The 26,260-nt window shown below is 36.9% G+C and overlaps 1 protein-coding gene across 4 annotated transcripts in view; it reads left to right on the top strand.

Annotated features, from left to right (window-relative positions):
* Drat (Death resistor Adh domain containing target) overlaps positions 1–26,260 on the top strand; it is a 121,442-nt gene that overhangs the window by 50,693 nt on the left and 44,489 nt on the right. Inside the window, exon 1 of one of the 4 annotated variants that reach the window (XM_067776784.1) lies at positions 17,605–17,985. The exons of 2 other annotated variants lie outside the window; for them this stretch is intronic. In XM_067776784.1, coding sequence (XP_067632885.1) covers positions 17,945–17,985 — 41 coding nt within the window. In that variant the 5' untranslated portion in view covers positions 17,605–17,944. Of the gene's footprint in view, positions 1–17,604; positions 17,986–26,260 lie in introns of those variants that run through there. One more of the 4 variants, XM_067776782.1, reaches the window with a different exon arrangement.

Genomic DNA, 26,260 nt, shown 5'->3' with positions numbered 1-26,260 from the left:
ATTTGTGCAAACATATGAGTATGCCGTGGATAAGCTTACATATGTCATTGATGAGTTGAAGAAGTTCAGGGATCAATGGTCGATCATACTTCAAGAATGTAAGGTTCTGGCAGTATAGGAGTTGTGAATACCTTCGCAGAGAAAAGAAGGAAGATAAGAAAGCGCCAGTTCGATGAATTACCTGGCGAATCACCTGAGTGTGATTCCGAAACTCAATTCAAACAGCAAGTTTTTTTTTTACGTTCTTTTGGACTGCTTGATTGGTAACATGACAAGATTTTTCGAAGCCGTAAATGACATTGCGATTAAATTTAGTTTTTTGTGAAAGTATCAGGATCTGACGGAAGAAAAGCTCAGAGAAAAGGCAGCGGCATTCTGCACGATTTATGGCATCGATATTTCTACGGATCTGATAGATGAAATCATTCATCTCAAAGCCATTCACTTAGCAAATTTGGGATGTGATTCGCTGCCACCATTTCAACTTCTGTACAAATTTCATGACTTGAAGATGGAAGTATTATTTCCTAACATTAAGAATATTTTGCACACTTCCAGTCAGTGTAGCTGTAGGGGTTCTTTTAGTCTATTGTCTCGCATGAAAAATTTTTTACGTTCTACTATGAGCCAAAATCGCTTGACAAGCCTTGGAACATTGGCGTTGGAATCCAGCCTTGCTCGCAGCATTAGTTTTGAATCGGTAATTTCCATATTCGCAGATCAAAAAGCACGGAAGGTTTTCCTTGGCTGATTCAATCTTTTAAAATGTACATATTTAGAAAAAGTTAATGTAACCAATCAAACAATGAAATCTAACATTTCATTTATGTAAGTGCTCCAGTAAATCTTATTTTATATGAAATAAAACTGAAAATGTGAATTGAAAAATTTATGTATGTTATGTTATTTTTTTACTGGATTGAGTTTATTTTTTAGGGGGGCCCGTAAACGCGAACTGTCCCAGGGGCCCGGCTCGGCTCTGCGGCCCTGATTGTCTTTATTTCAGCGGTCTTCTCATATATTTTTTGATGCGCTACTTTCAATTTCGGTGTTAAGCTTTCCACTGTTATTAAAAGGTCATAATTTAAGTTGCCGGTAAATTGGGCGAAATTACCTGCATATGAGGTAACCCAATCAACATTTTTGTTTAGTTTCAAGTTCGTTAGTATTTTCGACTTATAATATTAGCGAAATGGAGTAAACTCACCATATTTATAAATAAATAAAGTTTTAAAAAAAATAATGTAAAAAATTAAGAATCAAACAAATAGCGAATTGATTATAAAATATTTGTCGATCCAATCTTGGCTAATGGCTAAATCTATGAGCTATTTATTATAAACAGATTTTTTCACTTTGCGATATATACTTATAAAATAATTTGTATCCATTGTAGAAGTAGTCAGTCGACTACTATTGCGATCGACACTCGCACTTAGCCAACATTTGGGCATTTGTTTCTCTTTTTGATTGGGTTGGGTTTATTTGTAAGCTAACATAGTATTTGTGCTGTGATCGTCGAATGGCATGCGTTGCCAATGTGGCTGGCACGATATAGACACACTATATTATACTTTCGATCATTTTGTTTATCCGTGTCTTTTTGGAGAAATATCATTTCCCACTATAAGACACAACTTTAGCATTTGAGCCACAATTTAGATTTCATTAGAACAATTTATGTATAAGCAGGGCCGTAGAGAGAAAATCCGGGCCCGGGACTAAACAATTTACGGGCCCCCTATAAAAAAACCTCTAATACATTTGATTAATTTGAATTAATGACGTCTCATTCATGAATCATTATTGATGGATTACATAAAAAAATGTTTGCCACATCAACTAAATGATTTTTGGACTAAGAGCTGAAAATAAAATTAACACAGAATATTTACTATTTATCATATATGTAATATTGCTACTACATGCTAGGTACACTCCCAAACATCAGAGCGCCGATATATTGTTCCCCCCATAAATTCAGAAAACAAAAATTCAGAAACACATTTTATCAGAAAACATTAGTCAGTACTCTTTTTTCAGAAAGTCAAATTTCAGAAGTCGAAATTCAGAAAGTGATCAGAGAGCAAAAAAGCCTAAAATTTTGCGCAAAATTTTATGTTTTTTTGCTGTCTGATTACTTTCTGAATTTTGACTTCTGAAATTTGTCTTCTGAAATTTGACTTCTTAATTTTGACTTCTGAAATTTGACTTCTGAATATTGATTTCTGAATTTTTGTTTCTGAATTTTGACAACAGCTATGGTGGCGTCTCTAGCTTGGAGTACGACGTTTCTTTCATTAATGGTAGTCAGTATTTTGAACCAAAAATTGAGGACAGCAAGATATATTCGAACTTGTTGATGTACTTGAAAATGCCGGTAATATCTCCGTATGCTTGTGCAGTCAAATTAAGCTTAAGTAATGCGTTTAGTGCTTATGTTAATCCTGGAACATGGTTTGCGAATGGTCTGATTGCCTCAACTCTTGCCGACCAACTAGTGTCTGAAAGACTGCGAACAGAGCTCGGTACATTTCTTTGAGGATGTCCCATCGTTGTGGACTGCTGTCGAAAATAGTAAAACATCTTTTTAAAACTCCGAAGAAAGTAATTGCAGCCGTACTACATTCTGCAGCATCAAAACCACAAAAATTCAGACTGTGTCTTGCACAAGGCGAGTAATCAGTATTCGAATTTTTGTCGAGAATGTGACGTTGTGCTCCTTTCATATTGGCGCCGTTATCGTACCCTTGTGCACGACAATCTTTTAATGGGATTTCATGTTTACCTAGAGTATGGCAAATTAAATCAGCGATTTCCTGACCAGCTTTTTTGTTACAATCCACGAAAGCCAAAAACCGTTCTTGAATTGTAAAATTTGTTGATTTCCAATTGAAATGGAGGTAGCGCAAAATGAACGTAATCTGTTCAAAGTGACTAACATCATGCGTAGCATCAACCATTGGAGACAAAACAAGTGCGATAACTTCTGCATAGACGTCAAAATTACAAATAGAATGGATCACCTGATTTGTAATTGACTATCGCTGTCTCATTCTGTATCTCTTTCTATCACCCGCAGAAGGTAGGGCCCTATGCGCCCCCATATTGAACGCCCTGTCAAAACGCTAAAAAGTAGCCAGATTGAACATCCTGTCAGGCAGTTGAGGGATAAGATATCACACTTGTTTTATCCACAATTGGCATCAACGATAATGGCAAAATACTTGGTTTTCTTGCGTTGATCTAATATAGTTTCCCTCACGTGTTTGACACAAATTTCTATAAACTCGTTCTGAATGTCTGGGGAAAGATAGTAAACTTGTAAATGTTTGTGTTGCTGTTGTAAAATCCTAGCTGTCTGCAAATGATCTCTAAATATCGGATCATAATGGCTTATGAGTTCCAAGATGCTCAACAATTTTTTATTGTTCCGTTCACCAAGATATATACTTTCGCCTCTGAAAGCTAGGCCTCTTTCACCCAAAAATAAAATAGTGTCCAAAATTCTATATAAAATTTCTTTCCACTTTTCAGTTTCAGTGATTAGTAGGTCATTGATAAGTGTATCAATTGTAGCCTCCTTTTGAATTAGATTTTGTAGAGATCGCCATTATATATAACATTTAATGTGATCTTGAGTATTTTCGTGTGCTGGCAGTTTATCGTAAAGCTTGTTCTACACCTGCAATTTCGAATATCCGCCAGGACAACAAATTTTAGGTCGATTTAAAGTATTGGTGCTTAACATACGACATGGTAGGCAATAAAAAGCATTGCTACTGGCACTCCACACCAACCAGTCACGCTCCACTTTCTCTCCATTTTGCAAGATTCTGTTTAACAACGAGGTAGGAAATGCCTCGTCATGACGATCACGTGGAAAAATAACCGGACACTTTTGATGACCTCGACGAATTATTTCGTTGACTTTTTCAAATCGCAAAAACTTATTATTCACGGTACCGATATCGAAGTCAATTAAATAATCTGGACTTTGATACAGAGTTGGTGGTATTGTTGGAAGACTTTTTGAAGATGAACCTTCATCAGTGTCACCACGAAACTTTACGATTTCGGATTCATGTAGACATACATTTTTATTTGATGTTTTTATTGTGTCCTCACTGTTCGATAGCCCAGGCAAAAAATCATTATCAATAGTCGAATCGGATCGGAAACTGCCAGTTGCCAAATGAAATATTTATTCTTAAATTTTAAGGAAAAGGACTTTTCAAATTATTTTTGCAGATATTCGTTGCTTTTGAAATCGGGCTTAGAAATTGCACAGGGAACAACTAAAGACTCTCCGGAATTAAAAAAATGTCTTAGTACCTTTAAATCGCGGGCCCCCTCAGAAACCTCGGGCCCGGGTGAATCCCCTCATCCCCACCCCCCTCTCGCGCTGGCCTGTGTATAAGTATAGACATGAACAGAGTTATTTTGAGCACGCGATCAAATACGACAAACGTCATCAACCGCCAACAGCACTACCAATATTTGATCATGCAGGAAAACATTGAACCAAAGCCAAATTTCGTACAAAGCTGTTCGAGTGCCCCGTTTTTTATACATACTGCATACAAGGTGTTACAAATTTGCTCATTTGAATGAAAACATCTGTCTCTAGAAACGTTTCAACAAAAATGACTTCGTATTGCCATGCCTTAAGCTTTTGTTTGGAATATGTAATTAGGTAATAGTAATGACGCATTGGCCCCAACTAGTTACCCTCTATACATACAATTATAATTTTCATTTATTGTTGGCAATTAAAAATTATTGATGGTATTAATATATGTACATACATATGTATACATTCAAGCGTTACAAACATTAAACAAAATTCCATTTATTTTGTTTTTATAAAAGGATGGACCTTACTGTGCCGGAAGTTGAACTGTCAAATCATTATATTAAAAAAGTACCAATCAGTTGATTTCCGGCGGCCATCTGTTCCTGGTTCAGCCATGGATGAGTAGATTGCATGTACATATACATATTTGCTTGGGGAGTGACGAACAGCGCATTACTAGCGCCCTCTGACATGCAAAAGTAGCCCACTTTCAACTTTTGTTGCAAGCAAAGCATAATATTTTATTTACTGTGGCCTCAAATGCATACTTCGATATGAGTCATTTAAAAACGTTTACTTACATTGGGCTCATTCGCATCTCTCTTAACCTTCCCGGCAAGACTCTGCTGCGGGAACACCGATTCAAAGCATGATAATGCACTGATGTAGTTGATTAAACAGTAGTAGAATAAAAAAAGAAAAGAAAAACATTAAAAATACCAAGCATTTTCTGGTAGAATTGATAGAATTAAAGCTAAACTTAAAAAAAAAATTGTGGAAAATGCTATTATAATCTAAGATTAATATTAATTCTCTTAGTAAGATAATGTCAAAAGCGTGTGTGGATCGTTAGGACCGTAGGCCGAATGCGATAAAATGCGCTCAAATAATGTACATTTGAAGCTCACGCTGAGTATATAATGTTCGGTTACACCCCAACTTAGACACCTTTACTTGTTTAAAATAAAAAAAGTGTCTTGAATTGGCTGAATTTTATATGTAAAACTTGTGTTAAAATGTACAAGACAAAACATTTATTTTTGTTTAAAACTAAAAGTTTTTTTTTTAATTCGTATTGAGTTTTTTTTTTAATTCGTATTGAGTTTTTTTTTTTAAACATTGGACTGAATAAATGGAAAAAATGTTTATGTTTAACTACTCGTACGCATTTACTTTACATAAATATAATTAAAATTAGAAAATAATAGTCTCTGGATAATCCTGAAAAATTCCGGGATCCAGGGACTGTCATTTTTAAATCCCGCAACCCCGGGAGTGCAAAAGAGCTTCGGGACTCGACGCCTTAGTGGTGAGGCATTCTAATATTCATATGTATGTGCATGCTGGTTTGTATTGAAACGAATCGAACCGGTTTAATATTGTAATTTTGATTTGTTTGATTTATTGATGCCAATTACTTTTTAACCTTTCACCATATACTAATTATATCTTTCATGAAAACGAAACGGTATATTAGGTTAGGTTAGGTTGTAGCTGCCCTGGTTTGAGGGGCTCACTTGGGCCATATGAATTTCCCTTGTGATACCACATAAGATAAAATAACGGTGACGTAGGAGAAGCTACTTAGAGAATATAGTTTCAAATGAGACCGATCTCAACCTTGGTTAAATCCTGCGGAGATCCAAGTGAGTATGGACGGAAGTATGTACTTTCGGCTAGTTCTGGCAAAAGCTGCGTAATCAAGCATATAGTGATTCAATGATTCCACCTCATCATCATCCATACAGCTCTACAGTAGGATCGGGTTTCGTTTATTGAGACGTACCGCATGGATTTTCATTGGACAATGCCCCGTCAAAACCACAATGAGCATTGACAGGTGCGCCTTAGCTGAATTATTTCGGCAGACCTCCTGCCAGCTACTTCTGGCCAGAAAGATCTTGTTACCCTGCAAGAGGTGGTGTCCGCCCAACGCTTGCTGAACGGACCCGAGGCCCATCTATGTTATGTGGCCAGCGGAGCCCTGAAACCCCTACAGCCATCTTCATGCGGTTCAGTTGCACCAATGCGGGCTAATAGATCCACTTGACATTTGGCCGATATCACTATGGCCCGGGACCCAGATAATCTTAATCATAAAATAGTTGGATGCAAAGGCAAGCGAGGTCATGCACTTCCAGCCACCCTCGATAGCACTATAGTTGAACTCAAGGCCTTGACAGCCACTTGGCTATCAGAGTACATGTTACATTTCCAAACCATAGTAGCACTGGACAGCAACCTTAATCGTAACAGCTTCCGCTTAGAAAACGCTGCGGTGATCAGCAAACTTGAACTTGCGGCTTACACTTAGCTCTTCACAAAAGACCCCCACCAACCTTTCCGTCCAACTTCGACCCATCCGTGAACAAGTTAACTGGTCCCCTGACCCAGATGTGTCTCCTTCCGCATTCCTCCCTTGGGGGAATGAATACGGCGAAGGTTGCACAGGGAGCAGTTATCGGAACAAAGTAGACCGTCCTGTCAGGGATAAAGTTGAACATGGTAGGTAGGCTAGAGTGCTCAAAGTCACAAAGCCCATAACCCATATCACGAAGCCTGACCAACGACCGGGCCGCGGCCGCCTTTCCCACAATATTAACTGGATGTAATTGAGCATGACATTCAATACCAAAGGCATTGTTCTAAGAGCGCCGCTAAGACCATCCAGCGCCGTCCGTTGTACTGACACTAGTATTTTGGTGGTGCTCGCCGTCTACCAGACCATAGAGCAGAATCGTTTGACTACGGAATCATAAAGCCAGTTTACTACTCTTGGCGAGAGCCGCCATCTCTTGCCGATAGCCCCCCTCACATTTGGTCTCTAGGACAGTTTATTGTCCAAAATAATCCCCAAATATATGTATGTAGCATATGTCCCATACAACCGGTTGTGCAGATAAGAAACATATCGTCATTTCTGCCCCATTTTAACAGCTAAAAGCTTCAAATTTCAAATACTTCCGTATGCATCATATATTGACCAGATAAGTGAATCATGACTATGCTATCTCATACATACCACAAGAAACGTGAAACTTTGTATTCTCACACAAAGTATCGATCTATTTTTATACCTTTCATGAAAATGAATTGGTATATCCACATTTTCACGAATTTCAAAATTGTAAGTCACTAAAGGAGAAGAGATAGAAGCACCAATAAGTATACCGAAATTATCAGGTTGACGAGCTTAGTTGATTTAGCCAAGTCCGTCTGTACGTCCGTCCGTGTGTCTGTTTGAACGCAACCTAGTACCTCAATTTTTGAGATATCTTGATGAAATGGGGTGACCTGGTGTATAGTTGGGTGTCCGATTAATCATATGCCTGAATCGACCCGATCGGACCACTATAGCATACATCCCCATACACAGGTTTTTGCATAAACTGCATACACCGTTATCTAAAATAAAAAGAAGATAAAAAATGTTCGAGTACTTCAACAAGATTACGCCTTTATTTAGAGACATTTTTCGTTTCTTTTGGCCTTCTTTTTATTTTCTCCTTTTGTTACATTGTCAAGGTGATGTTGTTGTTGTTGTATTAACGATAAAGACACTCCCAGAAGGTTTTGGGGAGTGTTATCGATGTTGATGGTCCTTTGCCGGATACAGATCCGGTAACAAAGCACCATAAAGGTATTAGCCCGACCATCTCGGTAATGATTAATATGACCACATTTAACCTTCTAAGTCATCCCGCCCCCCACCTAGTGATAGAACGATACTTAACCACGATACTTTTTCCCGATACTTTACAAAGTACCGATGGTCTACATGTTTAAGATCAAGAAAGTTCAGTCCATTAACACAATAACTTGAGCATAATTTGAAATCGTGGACGATGCGGTAAAAGCTCCGCATTTAACTTAAACCGAATTTTTGATAATGGTGGATTTCTGCATATGGTGGTAAAAGAAAAGTATGTGTTTATTGTCCAGAATCACTAAATCCAACAAAATTATGAAACGTTGCTAACTCCATAAAATTTCAATACATTTTAGCTTATCATGAAATACATAGCTATAGCTTTAGCTATAGCGATATATTGGTATTGAAAATGGTCGAAGTCAGAATATATCCACGCCTACTTTCAAAAATGGGAAAAGGAACAATGCTTTAACAAATACCGATGAAGTGGCGAAACTTGACGAGTGGAAAAAAATTACGATGTACAATATAAATTCAAACAAGTAAGGAAGGGTAAGTTCGGGTATAACCGAACATTACATACTCAGCTGAGAGCTTTGGAGACAAAATAAGGGAAAATCACCATTTAGGAAAATGAACCTAGGGTAACCCTGGAATGTGTTTGTATGACATTGGTATCAAATGGAAGGTATTAAAGAGTATTTTAAAAGGGAGTGGGCCATAGTTCTTTAGGTGGACGCCTTTTCGAGATATCGTCATAAAGGTGGAGCAGGGGTGACTCTAGAATGTGTTTGTACGATATGAAATGATATGAAATTTTTTGATTAGGGGGGATAGTTTCTGGAAAGAATCTTTTATAATACCACTGTACAAAAGTGGCAGTAAATCTTGCGTAGCAAACTATAGAGGAATTGCAAAACTTAGTGACATACCGAAGCTTTTCGAGTGCATTGTAACAAAACAGTTAGCTCTGTCACTATATCCAATAATCCACCCGTCTCAGCATGGGTTCTGCAGAGGTAAATTAACCGAATCAAATTTGGTTGAGTTTACAACGCAAGTCTCTAGAAACTTTAGAAATAACCTTCAAACAGATGTAATTTACACAGACTTTAGCAAGGCTTTTGATAAAGTTTCTCATACAATTCTTATTAACAAACTTGACTGTATGGGGTTCTCATTGACGTTTCTAGGATCTCCACCTACTTAACAGGAAGGAAGCAAAAAGTGATCTTTAAAGGCACCTCATCGCAATTCATCAAAGTTACATCTGGCGTACCTCAAAGAAGCCTTGGGCCGCTATTGTTTTTATTATTTATCAATGATCTTCCAAGTATGTTAACTCGCTCCGAGATTTTAATGTACGCCTATGATGTAAAGTTCTTTAGAACCATTCAAAGCCCTGGATACAGACTACTTCTTCAGAACGATTTGGATAGCTTTATTCAATGGTGCAAGGCCAATGAAATCGCCCTCAACCTAAACAAATACAAATTCATGAGTTTTACTAGAAAATCATATCAGGTACATATGTAATTATTCGATAGGTGTCTACCAGCTTGAGCAAGTTACTAGCTTTATCGATTTCGGTGTCACAATGGACCCCAAACTAGACTTCAAATATCATATTGAAACTTGTGACTCCATCTAGAGGTGTGTTAGCTTTTATTAAACGATGGTCAAAAGAATTTATGGACCCTTACGTCCAAAAGCACTCTTTACTGCCATAGTTCGACCGATACTAGAATACGCGTCAATTGTTTGGAACCCACGATATCAGATTTATCGTGACAAGCTGGAATCGGTTCAAAAACAGTTCCTGCTTTTTGCGTTAAGTCAGTTATCGTGGGATCCAACAAGGAATCTTCCATCCTATAATAGCCGGTTGAAGCTTATTAACCTTCCTTCCCTTGAGAGCCGCAGGGAAATATTTGGTGTATTGTTCATGGTGAAATTATTAGGAGGGATTGTGAATAGCCCTTTTTTACTTAGTGAGATAAAGATTAATGTCCCTATGAGGCCATGAAGACATTTTCAACCACTCTTCCTGAGTACATGCAGATCTAATTTTGAAATGCACGAAGCTTTTCATTGTTTTTGTCTGGATTTCAACAAGCACTACATCAATTTCGATATTTCATACTCGCCTTTCCTAATAAAGAAAAGTATACTATTTAACTTAAATTAGAAAATGCTTATCTAATGCAAGCCCAGGCAAATCAAAGCACATAAAAGTATGATAAGATCATACGCCTAATAAATATATTACAAAAACGTACTGCTCACTGCGTCATCTACAACATACATTACATCTCACGAGATCCCCCTACTGGGCAAACAGCGCCCTCGTGAGCATTTCGCATTGGCTCCTTTATGAACGCTTCACGTCGGCTCCCTAATGGGCACACAGCTCCTTTCTGATCAATTCTCGTCCTTCAGAGATCCTCACGACGGCTGCCTGCTTTGACATACGAATAAGAATTGATGCACAACAATCTATCCTTCTTATAAATAAATTTGTAGAATAAATATGTTATTTATATCACATATACTACATATTTTAAGTAAATTGAACATTTTAGTCTTTATAAATTATAAATTGTAGACTAATAAATAAATAAATAAATAAAAATAGCCAAGCTCACGATTCGCCACTGGTTACGAATTTAGGGAAATCCTGGTTATTATGCACCTTCTAGTAACGTTCGTATCGCTGAACTATCGACTAAATAACTCCAATATTCAGTATTGAAATATGGTCTTTATTTAGTCTACTTTGGGAGTAGTACAATTATACTTCGATATCACGTACTTCACAAAAGCGTGTTTAAATCAAACTGATTAGTAATTTCTCAGCTTGCGCTGCTTTTATACTCTCTGTTGCCTCGCCTGCATATTTCTCCTAAGGTCTAGACGTTTCACCTTCTAGAACTGTTGTATCGCATACTTGGTTAGTTAGCTATATGCGTGTGTACAAGCATGTGTAAGTAACAACTTCGGTTGATGACTGCATATGTGTGTGTGAGATATCTCTTCACTTCGAGCTGTTAGTTATGTGTGTGCATGTACATAAGTTTGACTGCTTACTGTATTTGTTGTTGTTATTAGTTACTAACAGCATAGTGATGCTAGTATTCGTCACACTATAAAGCTTTGTATTGCGGTTATCAACCCCTTTTCAAGGTGATCTGAACTATATGTAATGTTTCATGTTTGTAACTCAGTGAGTAGTTACTTAAAAATGGATCGCACGATTCCAGAATTCGAAATGGATTTTTTAATATGTACCTCTAAGTATCTCGATATCTGTGCCATCTAGAAAACTCTTTTATCCTTAACATTACAACCTTATAAGGCCCGACGTTTCCTTCAAAGTTTCACGTATCTGGGTTATTGGGAAATTCCTTAAAACTCGAAAGCAAAATTTCCAAGCTGAACCACCTATCGAAAAGTTTTTTCGCCGACGTTGCAAAGTCATGGGGTTCTGAAATGTGTTCTTAGTAAAGAACTTTCTAAATATCTTTGCTTGTCCCGGTCCCTATCCCATCTAGAAAACTCCTTTGTCCTCAATATTACGACCTGTGAAACCCAAAGTTTCGTTCAAATTTTCAGGTGTCCGCGTTATCGGGAAGTTCCTTAAAACTCGAAAGCAAAATTTCCAAGTTCAGACAATTTTTAAGTTTTAAGTTTCCCTTTTCATACAGAGCCTTTTGCTTCATTAAGCGAACATCTGTCAGCAGCCCCAAAAAATATTTAGTTTTTACAAAAAATAGTTAAAATGGAAAGCAGCCGTTTCATTCTTAACTATAAATACAATCAAAATAAAATACATCCCCAACTACCCATAGATGTTGCACCTAAGCAAATGTGTGCCTATTTTCGAAAAAGCCATATTATCTTTTGCAGCAAATGCAAAATAAATAGTTATTTAAAATTAAGTTTTAAATTTTTTCGTATTTTTCTATTTTTCGTAAATTATTGAAAATAATTTATTTTTAATTGTCATTTGTTACACTGACAATAAAAATCGAAGCACCAAGCAAAGCCGACTTGATTTTTCACTCGATTAGGCATTCAATAAAGCAATAATGAAATAATTAAGAATTTGTATTTTGCATGGAAGATTGAGTTCAATTAGGGCTTCAATGTAGAAAATGACTAATTATTTCATTAATCCTCTGTGTGAAATTGGAATTAGATTGTCAAATGTACTCGAAAAGTTTTGACAGCTTTGTACCTTAGTTGTATTAGTGCTGGAAATTTTCATTGGAATATTAGTTAAAAAAAACAAAATTTAAATGTAAGGCGCGATAACCTCCGAGAGATTTAAGGCCGAGCTTCTCTTCCAATTTGCGTCGTTTTCTTATTTTTTCCTACAAATTTGCGGGATGAGACCTACTTGTTTTATGCCGACTCCGAACGGCATTTGAAAGGCAGATCAGCTTTCACTGAGAGCTTTTCATGGCAGAAATACACTCGGAGTGCTTGCCAAACACTGTCGAGGGGCGACCCCGCTTAGAAAAATGTTCGTCTAATTGAAAAAACTTGTTTCTAAAATTTTTGATGTAGCTTTGTCCGAGGCGTGAACCCAGGATCTTCGGTGTGGTAGGCGGAGCATGCTACCATCACACCACGGCGGCCGCATATTAGTTTAGGGGCCTAAAATTTAGGCTAACTCGCACCCAGTCGTAAAACACAATTTTCATTTGTCAGAAAAAATTAAAAAAAAAGTAAGGAAGGATAATTTCTGGTGTAAGCGAACATTGCATACTCAGCTGCCAAATTACAGCTTGCAAAACTTTAAATTACCTTCTTTTAAAAGTGGGCGGTGCCACGCCCATTGTCCAAAATTTTACTAATATTCTATTCAGCGTCATAAGGTCAACCAACCTACCAAGTTTCATCGCTTTATCCGTCTTTGGTAATGAATTATCGCACTTTTTCGGTTTTACGAAATTTTCGATATCGAAAAAGTGGGCGTGGTTATAGTCCGATTTCGTGCATTTTAAATAGCGATCTGAAACGAGTGCCCGCGAACTTATATACAAAATTTCATTAAGATACCTCAAAATTTACATAAGTTATCGTGTTTACGAACAGACGGACGGATGGACGCATGGCTATATGAATTTCTTTTTTCGCCCAGATCATTTTGATATATAGAAGTCTATATCTATCTCGATTACGTTAGGGGGTACCGTTATACGAACAAAATTAATATACTCTGTGAGCTCTGCTCAGCTGAGTATAAAAATACAGGAAAAATATACAAGGAAATAAAGTATTATCATATTTTTTTAGGTGCAATTTATATACATACATACATATTAGAGGTTTACGCCGATCACTTTATCGGCGGCAGCGACCTAGGCTCTATTATATACCGGCGGCGGCGGCGTAGGTGGCGCGCCGGCGTACGCCGGTGTTCTTACTTTAAAAGCTTGATTTTTCTATTTAAAAAAATAATATTTAGGAAAGGTTTTGTTTATATGTATTTAAGGAAATCAACGTGTTGGCCATTTCGGAAAGATCCCGGGGTTTTTGCATCAAAATCCCGCAGACCGTTCAAAAATTTTCAGGAGTAGCTCCTTGCGAAGGGATTGTCCCTCGTTCGCTTGCTCCAGAGAGGCTTCGAACCTAACCCCGGTCTTTGGAATTGGTACTGCTGCGTCTGCTGAAAAGAAATAGAGATACATGAAATAGTCACACTTTTGCCTGTATATCTCGTGCAAAGCGTAGTTTCACCTAGGGTTAACTCCTAATAATCGTCGCGAACACAATTTCTTTAAATCATTTGTCGCTCCTTGGTGGTCACGCATAAAGGCGACTTAGGGTTGCTATTAATGGTCTATTAATACTCATGACTATCGTGGCACAGGGCACCTCCAGTTTTTTCGGCTGTTTTTAAGAGCTACAATTTCCGATGTGCGAAGAGTAGGAATCCCTAACACCAGTCGCTACCACGCCTCCTGAGCCTCACACCATATGCCTGTACAGAAGCTATATGATTGCGACTTTGAACTCATACCTTCGTCGACGCCACTTTCCTAGAAGCTCTAAGTGTAGCTCCGAAGATTTGCCAACGGATGCTTTTGTCGCGCTATGCTGCCGAGCTGCACCTTGAAACGTTAGGGAGTGACTATTCGGCCAATGATGCCGCCCTCGAAATCATAAGCAGTCTAAGTGTATGTCATGTGGATGGATACAATTTTTAAAATGAAGACCAAAGATTGCAGACGTTTGTGTTCACAACATTGATTTCAATAGTCTTCGTTAAATCAAATTTAGAATGAAAGTCGACGGATTTTAAGTTGAAAGTTGTTAACTACTGTTTTCCGGCCTTACGATATAGGAGCTCATTATGGATGACCGCGTAGCTTGAGTTTTCAGACAAGTTCGACTGCCCACTACGTTAGGGTAGTATTATACACGGTCATTAGTTCCACTGTCTTGGGAAAGCTTTTGCTTCACCACTTTGAGTGTTCTTGCGAAGGACAAAGCGTCACCTGGTAGATATATGTGCCTACGTATTCACAATTGTAAAAGGAGCCGTAACGTGTAGGTGATATTTAAACTTGGTTGAAGGCTATAATCAATGTGATTCACTCCAAGGGACTAGTTTTGGATAGGGCCGCCAACTTTAGGAAATGTCAAACTGGGAGACTTGGGTGTTGAAGGATGAAGTGTGAAAATCAAAATTAACATTTCAGACGCTATTGTATAGTTTCGCAAATAAACAACAGATGTTTGAATGCAAGACTTAGTGATTTTTCAAACCCTTCTCATAAGTACATATGTATATCCTCAACTTAAGTATGAGGTAAGAATAATTTCAAAGGAGTGTTTATGCCCCTAGAACCTACTAAAGGATTTTGCATCACTGATTTCGCTTATTCTTGAGGACAATTTACAAACATGTTCGGGTCATTTTATTTGAATTAATTGTTCATTATTAATTTTTTCAAAAATGCAAAGTGGGCATATAAATTTATTATATAACTTTTCTTTTAGTATATTTTAATAACTTGCAGAATTGGGTGATGCAAAATCCGTGTTAAGCTGACATCGAAAGCGCCTGTTATTTTAAATAACTTTTGTTATAAAGAGTTAAATTTCGCAATTAGTTTCTTATAACTGGCAGTGATGCGCATCCGTTGATACAACTTTCGACCTTATCCGACCAATTTTCGACATGAACAATAAATGGCCTAAACAGTCTTAAACGAGTAGAAAATATAGTAATGCGCCGGACGCCGCGCCGCCACGCCGATATTTTTGACATTCGGCGGCGGCGTGCGAAAAACGACCAAAATCGGCGGCGGCGGCCCGTTTATCGGCGGCGTATATCTCTAATACATATGTATAGCGCAACGCTACGGAACGAATCACTTTTCTTCTTGTGAACCCAAAGTCACTCACCTCACGGAGTGACATAAAATCTGAATGCGTTTGTGTGTTTTTTGTATTACATATGGACTGCTGAGTGAAATATCACCCTATCTGCCGTTTCAAAAACGTTATATCTCAGAAAACGTTTGAGCAACACACAATTTCAAAATTTTTTTCAGAAACATCCTGTTTCAGAATTCGGTTGAAGAACGTCTTATCTCAGAATTTTTTTATAAACACCCCAGTTAATGTGAAAATGAATTGAATTTGAGCTCAGATAGGGCGTTTTTGAAACAAAATCTGAAATAGAGCGTTCTTCAACCGAATTCTGAGATAGAACCTTTTTGAAACAAATTCTGAAAAAGGGCGTTCTGGAACCTTATTATAGAACTCGATTTGAAGGATATTTTTTTAGAAACGGCAGACGAGATAGGGTGATATTCTACTCAGCAGCCCATATTATAAGGTGGTAAATGTGAAAATAGATAACTGAGACCTTAGGTCCAGATTTTATATGACGCCGTGCCACTTTGCGCCTCAGTCACTCATAATATCAAACATTTGATAAAAGCACTTAGGTTTATTATTACTTATTGACGTTAGTAAATGCTTTTATATCATATGACTTTTGGTTCACAAGAGAACAAATGACTCATTGCGTGATAATTTTCCCTTTAATCTGGAAACTGATATTTTTCGTATAACTCAAAATCTCAAGTTTGGGAAAAATGTACTAATTTAAAACGTTTTGCTTATAAGCACTAAAATATTTTTTCGTGGGTATAAATATGTATATATACAAAGATATGCGCTAACATATGTATGTATATCTTTTAAGCACATACCTTCACATCTATATAAATGCGTTCAGCCGATGTATTACGATTTACGCCGCACAGTGGCATTTTTGCTTGGTTTAGACGCGAAAAAGTAAAAATTTTCAAGTCATTTTTTTTTGAAATTTGAATGCAGTTGGTTTTAAAAATGTCCACAGTATATAACGGTAATTATCATTTCTTATAATTATTGTTCTTCATTGAATAATCTGCTGTCAAACTATGAGTTGTTGATGGCGCGCTATGTAGTACAATTTACAGAAGTGAAAAAACGCGTGCTTTAAAATTAAACAAAACTTTGTGGGGAAACAAAAGCTAAAATATTTTTTGGTTATTTAAAATCTACACGTAATTGTATTATTTTGCAAGTGTCCAAAAGTTTTTTGGTTGAGTATTTTTTACGAAATTACGAGTTTTTTAATGTGTATTATTTTTGTGCTGAAAATATATAAAACCGTGAAAAGAAAAGCCTGCCAAAAGTTTGAACAACGCTGTACCACAATAATTTTTGAATTTCTACAATAATTCAATATTATTGCATATAACTCAAATTATTCTTCATCTCCGTAGGTCCCCCTTTTGATATAATGACGATCACAAAGAGGGAGTTGTATGAGGTGTGGGTTGCAGAACGTGGCCAAAAGCAAAAAGGATAAAGCCGTTTTAGACCACGTGTGTACTGTTTTAGGGAGGTAGTATATAGAGACGAGGGATTGTATGTTGAATGCTGCAGTAAAGTTCGAATTTTTTTAACAAACCTTGTATGAGATGGATTCAAGTGAATTACACCAAATTTATTTTCTTGGAAGGATTGCTTCATGGTTTGAAGAAGATAAGAAATTTAACTATAGGTATGTTCAATTGTGAGCAAAAGAAAAAGATAAGGCTATAAGAAAGTTTTTGTTTGGGGTAAATTCAAAATTTTTGGAGGGGGTGCAACCCCCCAAACCCCCCATCCTCCTTCGCCTATCCTCACTGAAGGGGGGTAAGGCATACAAACATATACACTTGGTTTGAATGAAATATTTTCATTTTTCAGTGAGTTATTAATTTTTCGCGTCTTAATCGTGCAAAAATGCCACTGTGCGCCGGTAATGTAGCACTGCGACACTCCATACTGATGACTGCCTCTCATAATACCAAGCCAGTTTCAGTTGTACGTTATTACTACGTCTGAAAGCATCAGCAAAAATTGGCTCTCTTAACTTTTAGAACAACAGAATTGTGTGCGTTTTGCTTAGCACTAATAATTTGTGAAAAATTGTTAGTGGCATTGTTCCAGAAAGGACTTGTTTTATACATACATACATTAAAATAGGTGAAAATAAAATCTGATCAATGAATAGAAGAACGAGAATTGTTAAAGAGTTTATTCAGAAAACAAAGCTTTCGTTTTTAATTATATAACAAAGAAAAAAATATCAACATTTAGTGCGAAGTGTTTATTATTAAGTTCGTTTACTAAATAAATAAACAAAATCTTTTTTAAACATGCCGGCAGATATATGCAGTCGCCCACAGTTCACACTGGAGTACGTATGCAATTATTATCCATTTGAACGTATATGTACATACATAAATATGTGTATAATAGCTGTGTTTTTTGTTACATCTATCTACGTCTATGCTTAAACTTTATATGGACTGCGTTGAACTTTATCAACTATTCTGAAATTGCTGCGCATAAAATTAGTCTCCTAAATTTCAATACGCATTATACTCACATGCAACTGAAATATGTGTCTATGTATCACCTCTACAAATGGTGTGTGTCCATTATTCATCGCAACCGATTCAGCTATATTTTATACACAATGGGCCACCAGAGGTTTGTGTCTGCGCTTTTCGGTACAAAATGTTCTGTAGCTAGTTGTCGCTAGATGGGTCTCCTAAGCATTATCGCAGCAATAGCCGTGTTTTTTTATACACGCGTATACGTTTACGTTTGCGCGTGAAAAAAAAAACGCCTATCCTCGCATAGATAATGCTTAGGAGACCCATCTAGCGGCAGTGGCTAAACAACTAGCTACAGCAGCAGGGTGTACCGATAAGCGGAGACACAACCCTCTGTTGTATGCCTGTGTATAACATATAGCTAAATCAGTTGCGATGAATTGTGGACACACATAGAATACATAGACTTTGTGTAGAGGGTGAAACAAAAACACATATTTCAGTTACATCTGAGTATAATGCGTATTGAAATTTAGTAGTACACATTTTATGCGCAGCAACTTCAGAGGTTTATTTAAAGTTTGACGCTTAGCAGTCCATATAAAGTATAAGCGTATAGACGTTTACGTGTAAAAAAAACACGGCTAATAGTACTTAATAGAGTTAAAATAATTGATTATACTATTATTATTTACAACGCATTTGAGTACAATAACATTTTCAAATTATGTGGAAATATTAACTCTAAGGAGGACACCGATTTTGGGAATGTGAGTTTATCATATATGTAGATACCGAGGTGTTTTACTGTGCATAAGCTGATATAGGAAAATACAGCTTCTAACTTTAATATATTCGGAAGCCCTACTCACGCAGAAATATGGTCAAATCTACGCAATTACATCTACCTTATGATAAAAACCGGAATCAAGTCTACTGTATACTAACTCAGATTATGTAGTAATAGGTAAAATAAACTGCCAGATTACGCCTAGAACTAAACGCTATGAAATGTGCAGATTGTTTCAAGTTAAGCTTTTCGCACAACCGAGGGGATATGGTCTAACCAGCTAAGAGATGAGTTGGTGACGAATCCCAAGTTGGTAACTTTAGTGCATGCTCATAATAAGAGCTAGGATGCCCCCAACGATCACTTTACGGCTATGGCAGGACATATGACTTTTCTGCATTTTGCTTTAAGGGACCCAAAATAGAGGAACACCACACTCCGAGGGTTTAAGTTGCGAGGCCGCTGACCCGATTTTAAATGTTTTGAAAACGACTTGATAAATAGTTTTTTAAAAGCGACAAAGCTGTTAACAATATTGGATTTGAGCTTAGAGCAATGCAGAGGATGGTCAACTGAGTCAAACGCTTTGAAAATTAAGCAAACAAAAAAGACATAATTCACCTTTGTCAAAGCAAATTCTCAAATAGTCCATGAGTTTTTTTAACCATAGCTCTTGAGTATCCATGCTGCACTTTAGGCTCCGACTGTAGAGGAGATTATAAATAATTCAGAAAACCTGTTCAGCCATAAACAACTCCTTTATTTTCTACATAGACGGAAGAAAGCTAGTTAAACGATAATCAGTGGGGGAAAGAAGCAACTTTACTATGATTAATTACATGAGTAAAGGGCTTATCCTCAGGCGCGGAAGGTCGAGAATTTATACATGAATACCGCTTTTATAAAAATAAAACAAAATTTATGAAACTTTTTGGGTGTTGTTCTTTAAGTACTGAATTCACCGGGAAATTCCTGGCATAGAGGTCCGACGACTGTTTATGGATTTCACTGAGGACCTGCTTGTGCTTTTTAGCTTCATACTGCTGTGTTATCAGGTGCCGTATTTCCTCATAATGCTTACGGAGATGACCCCTTAAGTCCCTGGACGGTGTAGTGTCATCAATCAGATGTCTGTTGGGATGTCCAGGTTTCATGGTATTCAACAGAAACTTTTTCGTTAGCATTTCATTTCTCTCCCTAATGGGGAGTATTCTCGCCTATTGGTGTTCTGGGGACATAAGAAGACAGCCCGTAGCAGTTCTGAGGGCGGTATTTTGGCAGGCCTGTATTTTCTTTAGTGAGTATTTTCCAGGCCTGTATTTTCTTCCATGAGTAGTCTTTAGGCTTGGCCACCATATCGGGAACGCGTAGCATGCAATCGGCTGGCCAATTGCTTTGTAAAAAACTTTTTTTTGATAAAGATAAAACTTTTCTTTCGAGGAATTTTCTCTTGAACGCTCCTAGAGCCGCCTCATCTGATATTGTCATGACCCATGCTTCTGCACCATATGTCGGACTGGTAAGTGACTTTTAGAGCATGCCGAGAGTGAACTTTACTTTTCAGTTGCCTACCTAGCCCAAAGTAGCACTTATTGGCAACCAGTTTTCGCTGGATTTATTAAAAACTATAAAATAATTATAAGCTTCGACTCAAAAAAACTATTTAAAATTTTTAGTTTTAAAGCAATGCAGCAGATTCTCGAAAAAGTTAACCAAAATGTTCTAATGTTACTTTATTACTTACTCCGAAATATTTACTTTTCCAAGGGGTTCTGAAGTAAAAAAAATGTATGAATAAAGAAACGCCGTGTGGACAGCACATTTCGCGAACAAAGAAGTTAATTATTTCACGCGCCTTAATTAGGTGCTGGGTGTACAGACTTGAATTGCATAGCTAGGTGGGTAAAAAGGCATCGAGTCCCGAAAATCTATTGCAACCCCGGAATTTTTCGGGACTATCCAGGGACTCTTATTTTTGAATTTTGATTTAAAAATAATGATGTAACGGAAATGCATACCAGTTAAACAAAGGGCGTTTTTTTCTAAAGCTTAAAATTTTTTCTGCTCGCTAAGAAAAATGTTTCAATTGGAAATCAAAAAAAAATTGAGGAATTGTTTTTGTTTTCGTTTTCCAGTTGAAAACTTTTTCCAAGCGAGCAGAAAAAGTGCTATTAAAGGAAATTATAATTATAATCTATCCATCGGATAGAAAAATATCTGTTTCCTTTGAAATCGGATCATTGAGATTTGTAACGCATTAAGAAGGCTGTACTTTAACAGGAAAACAGGATTTTAAAATTAGGCTTTGCAAAAATAAAAAACAGGGACATCATTCATCAGTTAAAGCTTTTTAAATTTGCAATATGAGATCCCAAGAAAATCCTGAAATCCGGGGATTATATTCATTAAAATACCGAGATTCCAGGATGGAAATGGATCGGAAATCCCGGTATTCGGGATCGGGACTCCCGGGACTCGATGCCTTAGTGAGTAATCAGTCTTTAACGTTATGTTGATAATTTCTATATATGTATATATGTTTCCCACAGAAAAATGTGGCATTCAAATTAATTTATCATAAAAGTTTCATTTGATCAAGATTCGCCTGATTTTTTCAGGTTTTATTTAAAACATTATAGATCTTTCAAAAAGAACCAAATAGTTGAGCAACAATCGAAACCTATAATAAGATAAGATTATTTTTTATTTTAAAAATAAAATTTTAACTACAAATTCAAATCAAATGGTAAATAAGATCAAAAGTTGACTAAAATTTAATTTATTAAAAGCCCTTTCTTAATTAAATTTTTTAATTTTTCCTACAAATTGGCGGGACGGGCCCCACATGTTTTACACCGACTCCGAACGGCAATTGAAAGGCAGACGAATTTACACTGAGAGTGTTTGCAATATCACTGCCGAGGGGCAGTTCGAAAAACTTTTCTTCCTCTTTTGCAATTGAAAATACTTATTTCTAAATTTTTGATGTTACTTTGGCCGGGACTTGAACCTACATTACTTTAAAAGATTTTCCTATAAACCGATGGGACTTAAAGTTGTACCGTTTTTTACTGTGAACCACACAGAAAACTTTATGAAAAGAGGACGGCTCTGTTTTTACTAGTTTAATCATCATCAATCCATAGTTCTTGGCCTCGAAAATGGCTATTGCATTTTCTAAAGCATGCATTTTGTTGTTTTGTTATACCTTTCATGAATATGAAATAGTATATTAACTTTGGTCAGATGTTTGTAACGTTGAGAAATATAGAAGATAGACTCACCATTAAGTATGCCGAATTGATCAGGGCGACGAACTGAGTTGATATAGCCATGTCCGTCGGTCCGTCCGTCTGTCCGTCCGTATGTCCGTCCGTCTGTCTGTTTGAACGCAAACTAGTCCCTCAAATTTTGATATATCTCAATGAAATTTGGCACAAGGTTGTATTTTTGTATTATATTAGACATTTATATCTCCCATACAACCGATCGTTCAGATAGGACGATTTTGGTCATTCCTGCCGCAATTTAGAAAGTATAAACGTGAAACTCGGTGATGTATGCGATTGATGATTTTGCGCCATAGGCAACCACGAACTACAATGACAAAGCCTATGGTAGCATTTATTGTGAAGAGTGGGTGGAATTTTATCATTTGCTGCCTCCGTTTAAGAGGACAGCACTCTCTGAACATTGGTTACGAGGTATCGCTTTTCATTCTGACAGAAATTTGGCTGGGACTTGAAACCTTGCGTCTCTCTGCGAATTTCGGGAAACATTTCCAATTTTTCCAATGCTCTGTAGGAATAATATCGATATATTGCCATATTTTTCGATTGGTTGACAGCGGTGTAGCTTTATGGATCTTATAATGCTTAAACTTTGGGCTAGATATGACAATATTTCGGGCAAGTTGATCGCTTTTTAATCCACTACTTGATATATAAAATTGCTGTGTATAGTTACTTTTATGAAAAAATAAAAGTGGGAGTGGTAATCAACCGATTATGTGATTCTTGCACAGGACAAGTGCCCCCGGGTTGATGCAAGGCTTTTTTAAAAGATACAGCGTTGTTTTTCGTTGGAAGCAGCAGAAGTAGTAGGAAAGGAAAGGAAAAGGAAAGAAAGGTTTTAGTGCCGTTTCGATAGTTATACGTTCGTGTTTCATTCTGTTGTGCGAAGCTTCTTCCTCCTCATACTCAAAACCCTCGAACAGCGTTCGGCCTACTTATACCGCCTTGCGGGTACATGCCAAGCGCGCACTCTCCAGGTTTGTTGCGTCGACCACTGATCCTAAGCGCTTGACGATTTTCTATGCTGCATGTCACTGTGGAAGGACTCTCTTAATTCCTCTGATCCGTACCCTTCTTCATTCTTTATCTCTGATAGGATTCACCTGCCGTTCCATAACGGACCTCATTGATTTTCTGCTAATTTTGCTCACAGTGTCCGACCCATCGTTTGTAGCACTTTTGTCTGCTCTCGCTTATGACTCTTTTTTCCCTCTCTATTCCTTATTATGGTGAAATAATATTTGATTTATAAAAAGTGGGAGTAACTGCATACCTATTATGCCTATTATTTAGCAGGAGTTTTCGTCGTGGTCAGAAGAAGTAAGTGAAAGTAATAGCGAAAATCATTTGGGATGACTCTTCAGATGAATAAGCTGACGGATGGACCGATGAATGGATAAGCAATGCCATTTTCGGCGTATTTTAATCGGCTACAAAAGAAAAATCGATAGACGCTACCCCAATAAAGTTGATCCGAAGAGATATCAGGCCGAGCTTCTCTTCCAATTCGCATCGCGCTCCTATTGATTTTTCCTACAAATTGGCGGGACGGTACCTACATGTTTTATGCCGACTCCGAACGGCATCTGCAAGGCATATGAGTTTTCACTGAGAAGATTTTCATGGCAGAAATACATTCGGAGTGCTTGCCACATCACTGCGGAGGGGTTTGTTTCTAAAATTTTGATGTTGCTTTAGGCGCAGCACGCTACCACCACACCATGACGGCTGAGTTGAAAGAGGCTACGGAAAAAATCGGAATTTTTTCGCGAAGTTTTCCCCACAAAATATCTCTCTGGTTCCGCCCATGCATCTATGTACGTATATACGAGTATGTATGCATATAAACTCTGAAGCCTCCTTACATTTGTTAAAGGAAAATAAATAAATAGATACGCAAATAAATACCTACATACAAACAAAATTATGTAATATATTTAATTGAAAAAATGTATGTACGTAGTCGCATGTAAGTGAATGAATATATTTTCATAATATTCCTGGTATTCGTATAAACGCGTTTAAATGCTTTGTAGCTATGTATGTAAAACTCGGCAATGAAATATTTTCATTAAAAATATGAGGCATTGGACGTTTTAAGAGCTTTTCGAAGCTTACACAAACATCCTCATAATTTTTACAAGTATTTAAAGTATTAAAGGGCTTTTTTTCTATTGGCAATGGTTTGGCAACACTTCGTTTGTATTTCCGCTTAGCAAAGCTTATCAACAAAAATTCATCTGCTTAAAAATGCTCGGAGCCGACATAACGCATGCAGGTACCATCCCTCCAATTTGTAGGAAAAATTAAAAAGTAGCACGACACAAATTGGAAAACAAGAAACAAAAATAATTACAAGGCGCGATAACCTCCATGTGAAGTTTTTTTTTTAAGTTTTCCTACAAACTCGCGCGACGGGACCTACATACATATTTTATTTCATGGCAGGAATACACCCGGAGTATTTGCCAAATCACTGCCGAGGGGCGACCCCGCTTGAAAAAACTTTTTTCTAAATTTTTGATGTTGCTTTGCCCGTGAATTGAACCCAGGAGCATCGGTGTGTTAGACGGAGCACGCTACCTTCACATCACGACGAATGCCGGCCTAAATCTCCTCGCCTTATTTTGGTTATTATAACAACACTCTGTGACAGTTCTTATTGCAATCATTTGTTTTAAATAAAAAAAAAAAACATGTTATTTCTAAAATCGACAATTATTACTCTGGTGCATTTCATATTTCTAATACTACAATTTACACCATACAACACAAAAAATATGCAATTCATTTTATATGGGCTTATATTGTTTTCGTTCGGGTTCACTTTAAAAATTGTCAAATGCTATCTTAAAATCAAATTCCAATAAATGGAATGGGGGTGCAGGATAAATGAGACAAAAATCGTAAAATATCAATTATTTTTTGTTCAAGAACACCGTGGCGTATGAAGAACCCTTTTATCCAGCGATGCAATTTTACTATATTTCACACTAATGCCCGATTTCTAGCCTAACAACTATCTTGTTACCGGTTTCGAAAACAAGCAATCTTTACACTTATTTGACTGGTAGATTCCAGTTTATTTGAATAAGCTTAATGACTTGAATGAAAAGTTTACATAAATTTTCGTTTATTAAATTTATGGTTGAAAATATGAGATTTCGATAAGAGAAAACAAACAAATTTTTTAAACAAGCGAAACTAGTTTTTTCTTTACAACTCGTCCCATCATAACTGATTTCAATGTGATTTGTGAACAATCTTGCTATTCCTCCTTTGTCATACCTACCTAGCAAATAATAGCTGACAGAATGCCTGTCACGCATGGCCAGAGAATAAAAGAAATATTTATTTTTTGATCACGGTAAATAAATCGAATTGCCATCATGAACTGTCCATTTGTGTTCCAAACCAACCTTTCTTTTGAAAGTGTCTACAGAAAGTCGGACTACATATCAATATTCATTTTTAAAACCTAGTTAAAAGAGAAAATATGAGCAAAGCTTGTTGAGCAAACATTTTAAATAAAATATTTAAAAAAAAATTTTTAAGTTGAACGGTTTTATTGAAAACAATACTTACATGAAGTAATAATAATACGAAAAGCTATAAAATAATTAGGTAGGTCCTAGGTACTAGTCATCACACTCCTTATCAATCTATGGCGTTGATCAGACAATTAATTAAAGCGTTGGGCGCGTGAAATTTCTAAAAATGTTAGGCGTAGCATAACCTGATTAAGGTTCAGTTGGTTTTACTTATGACTATCAATAGAAATATGACGCGTCCAACGCTTTGATTTAATTGCCTATTATTTCTCATTCTATTTAGTTCATTTAGTGACTCATTATTACAAGGACTCTTTCCTGACAATTTGTTACAATCTAAGTCCTCAATACATAATCCTTCCAAAGACTTTACTCGACTCTGCGCCACGTATGCTTGTCCCTTCTCCAACTCCAAAATATTTTGATGTCACTTCTACCGGACTGTATGCAATATTTGTTCCAAATATGAGCCAAATCGGGCATCATAGGTCGCTTTCTA

The sequence above is a fragment of the Eurosta solidaginis genome, chromosome 3, assembly GCF_040869045.1.
Source record: "Eurosta solidaginis isolate ZX-2024a chromosome 3, ASM4086904v1, whole genome shotgun sequence".
NCBI classification, from domain to species: Eukaryota; Metazoa; Arthropoda; class Insecta; order Diptera; family Tephritidae; genus Eurosta; species Eurosta solidaginis.
Note: the sequence above shows the minus strand (reverse complement) of the source record. Positions and strands in the feature narration are given on the sequence as shown.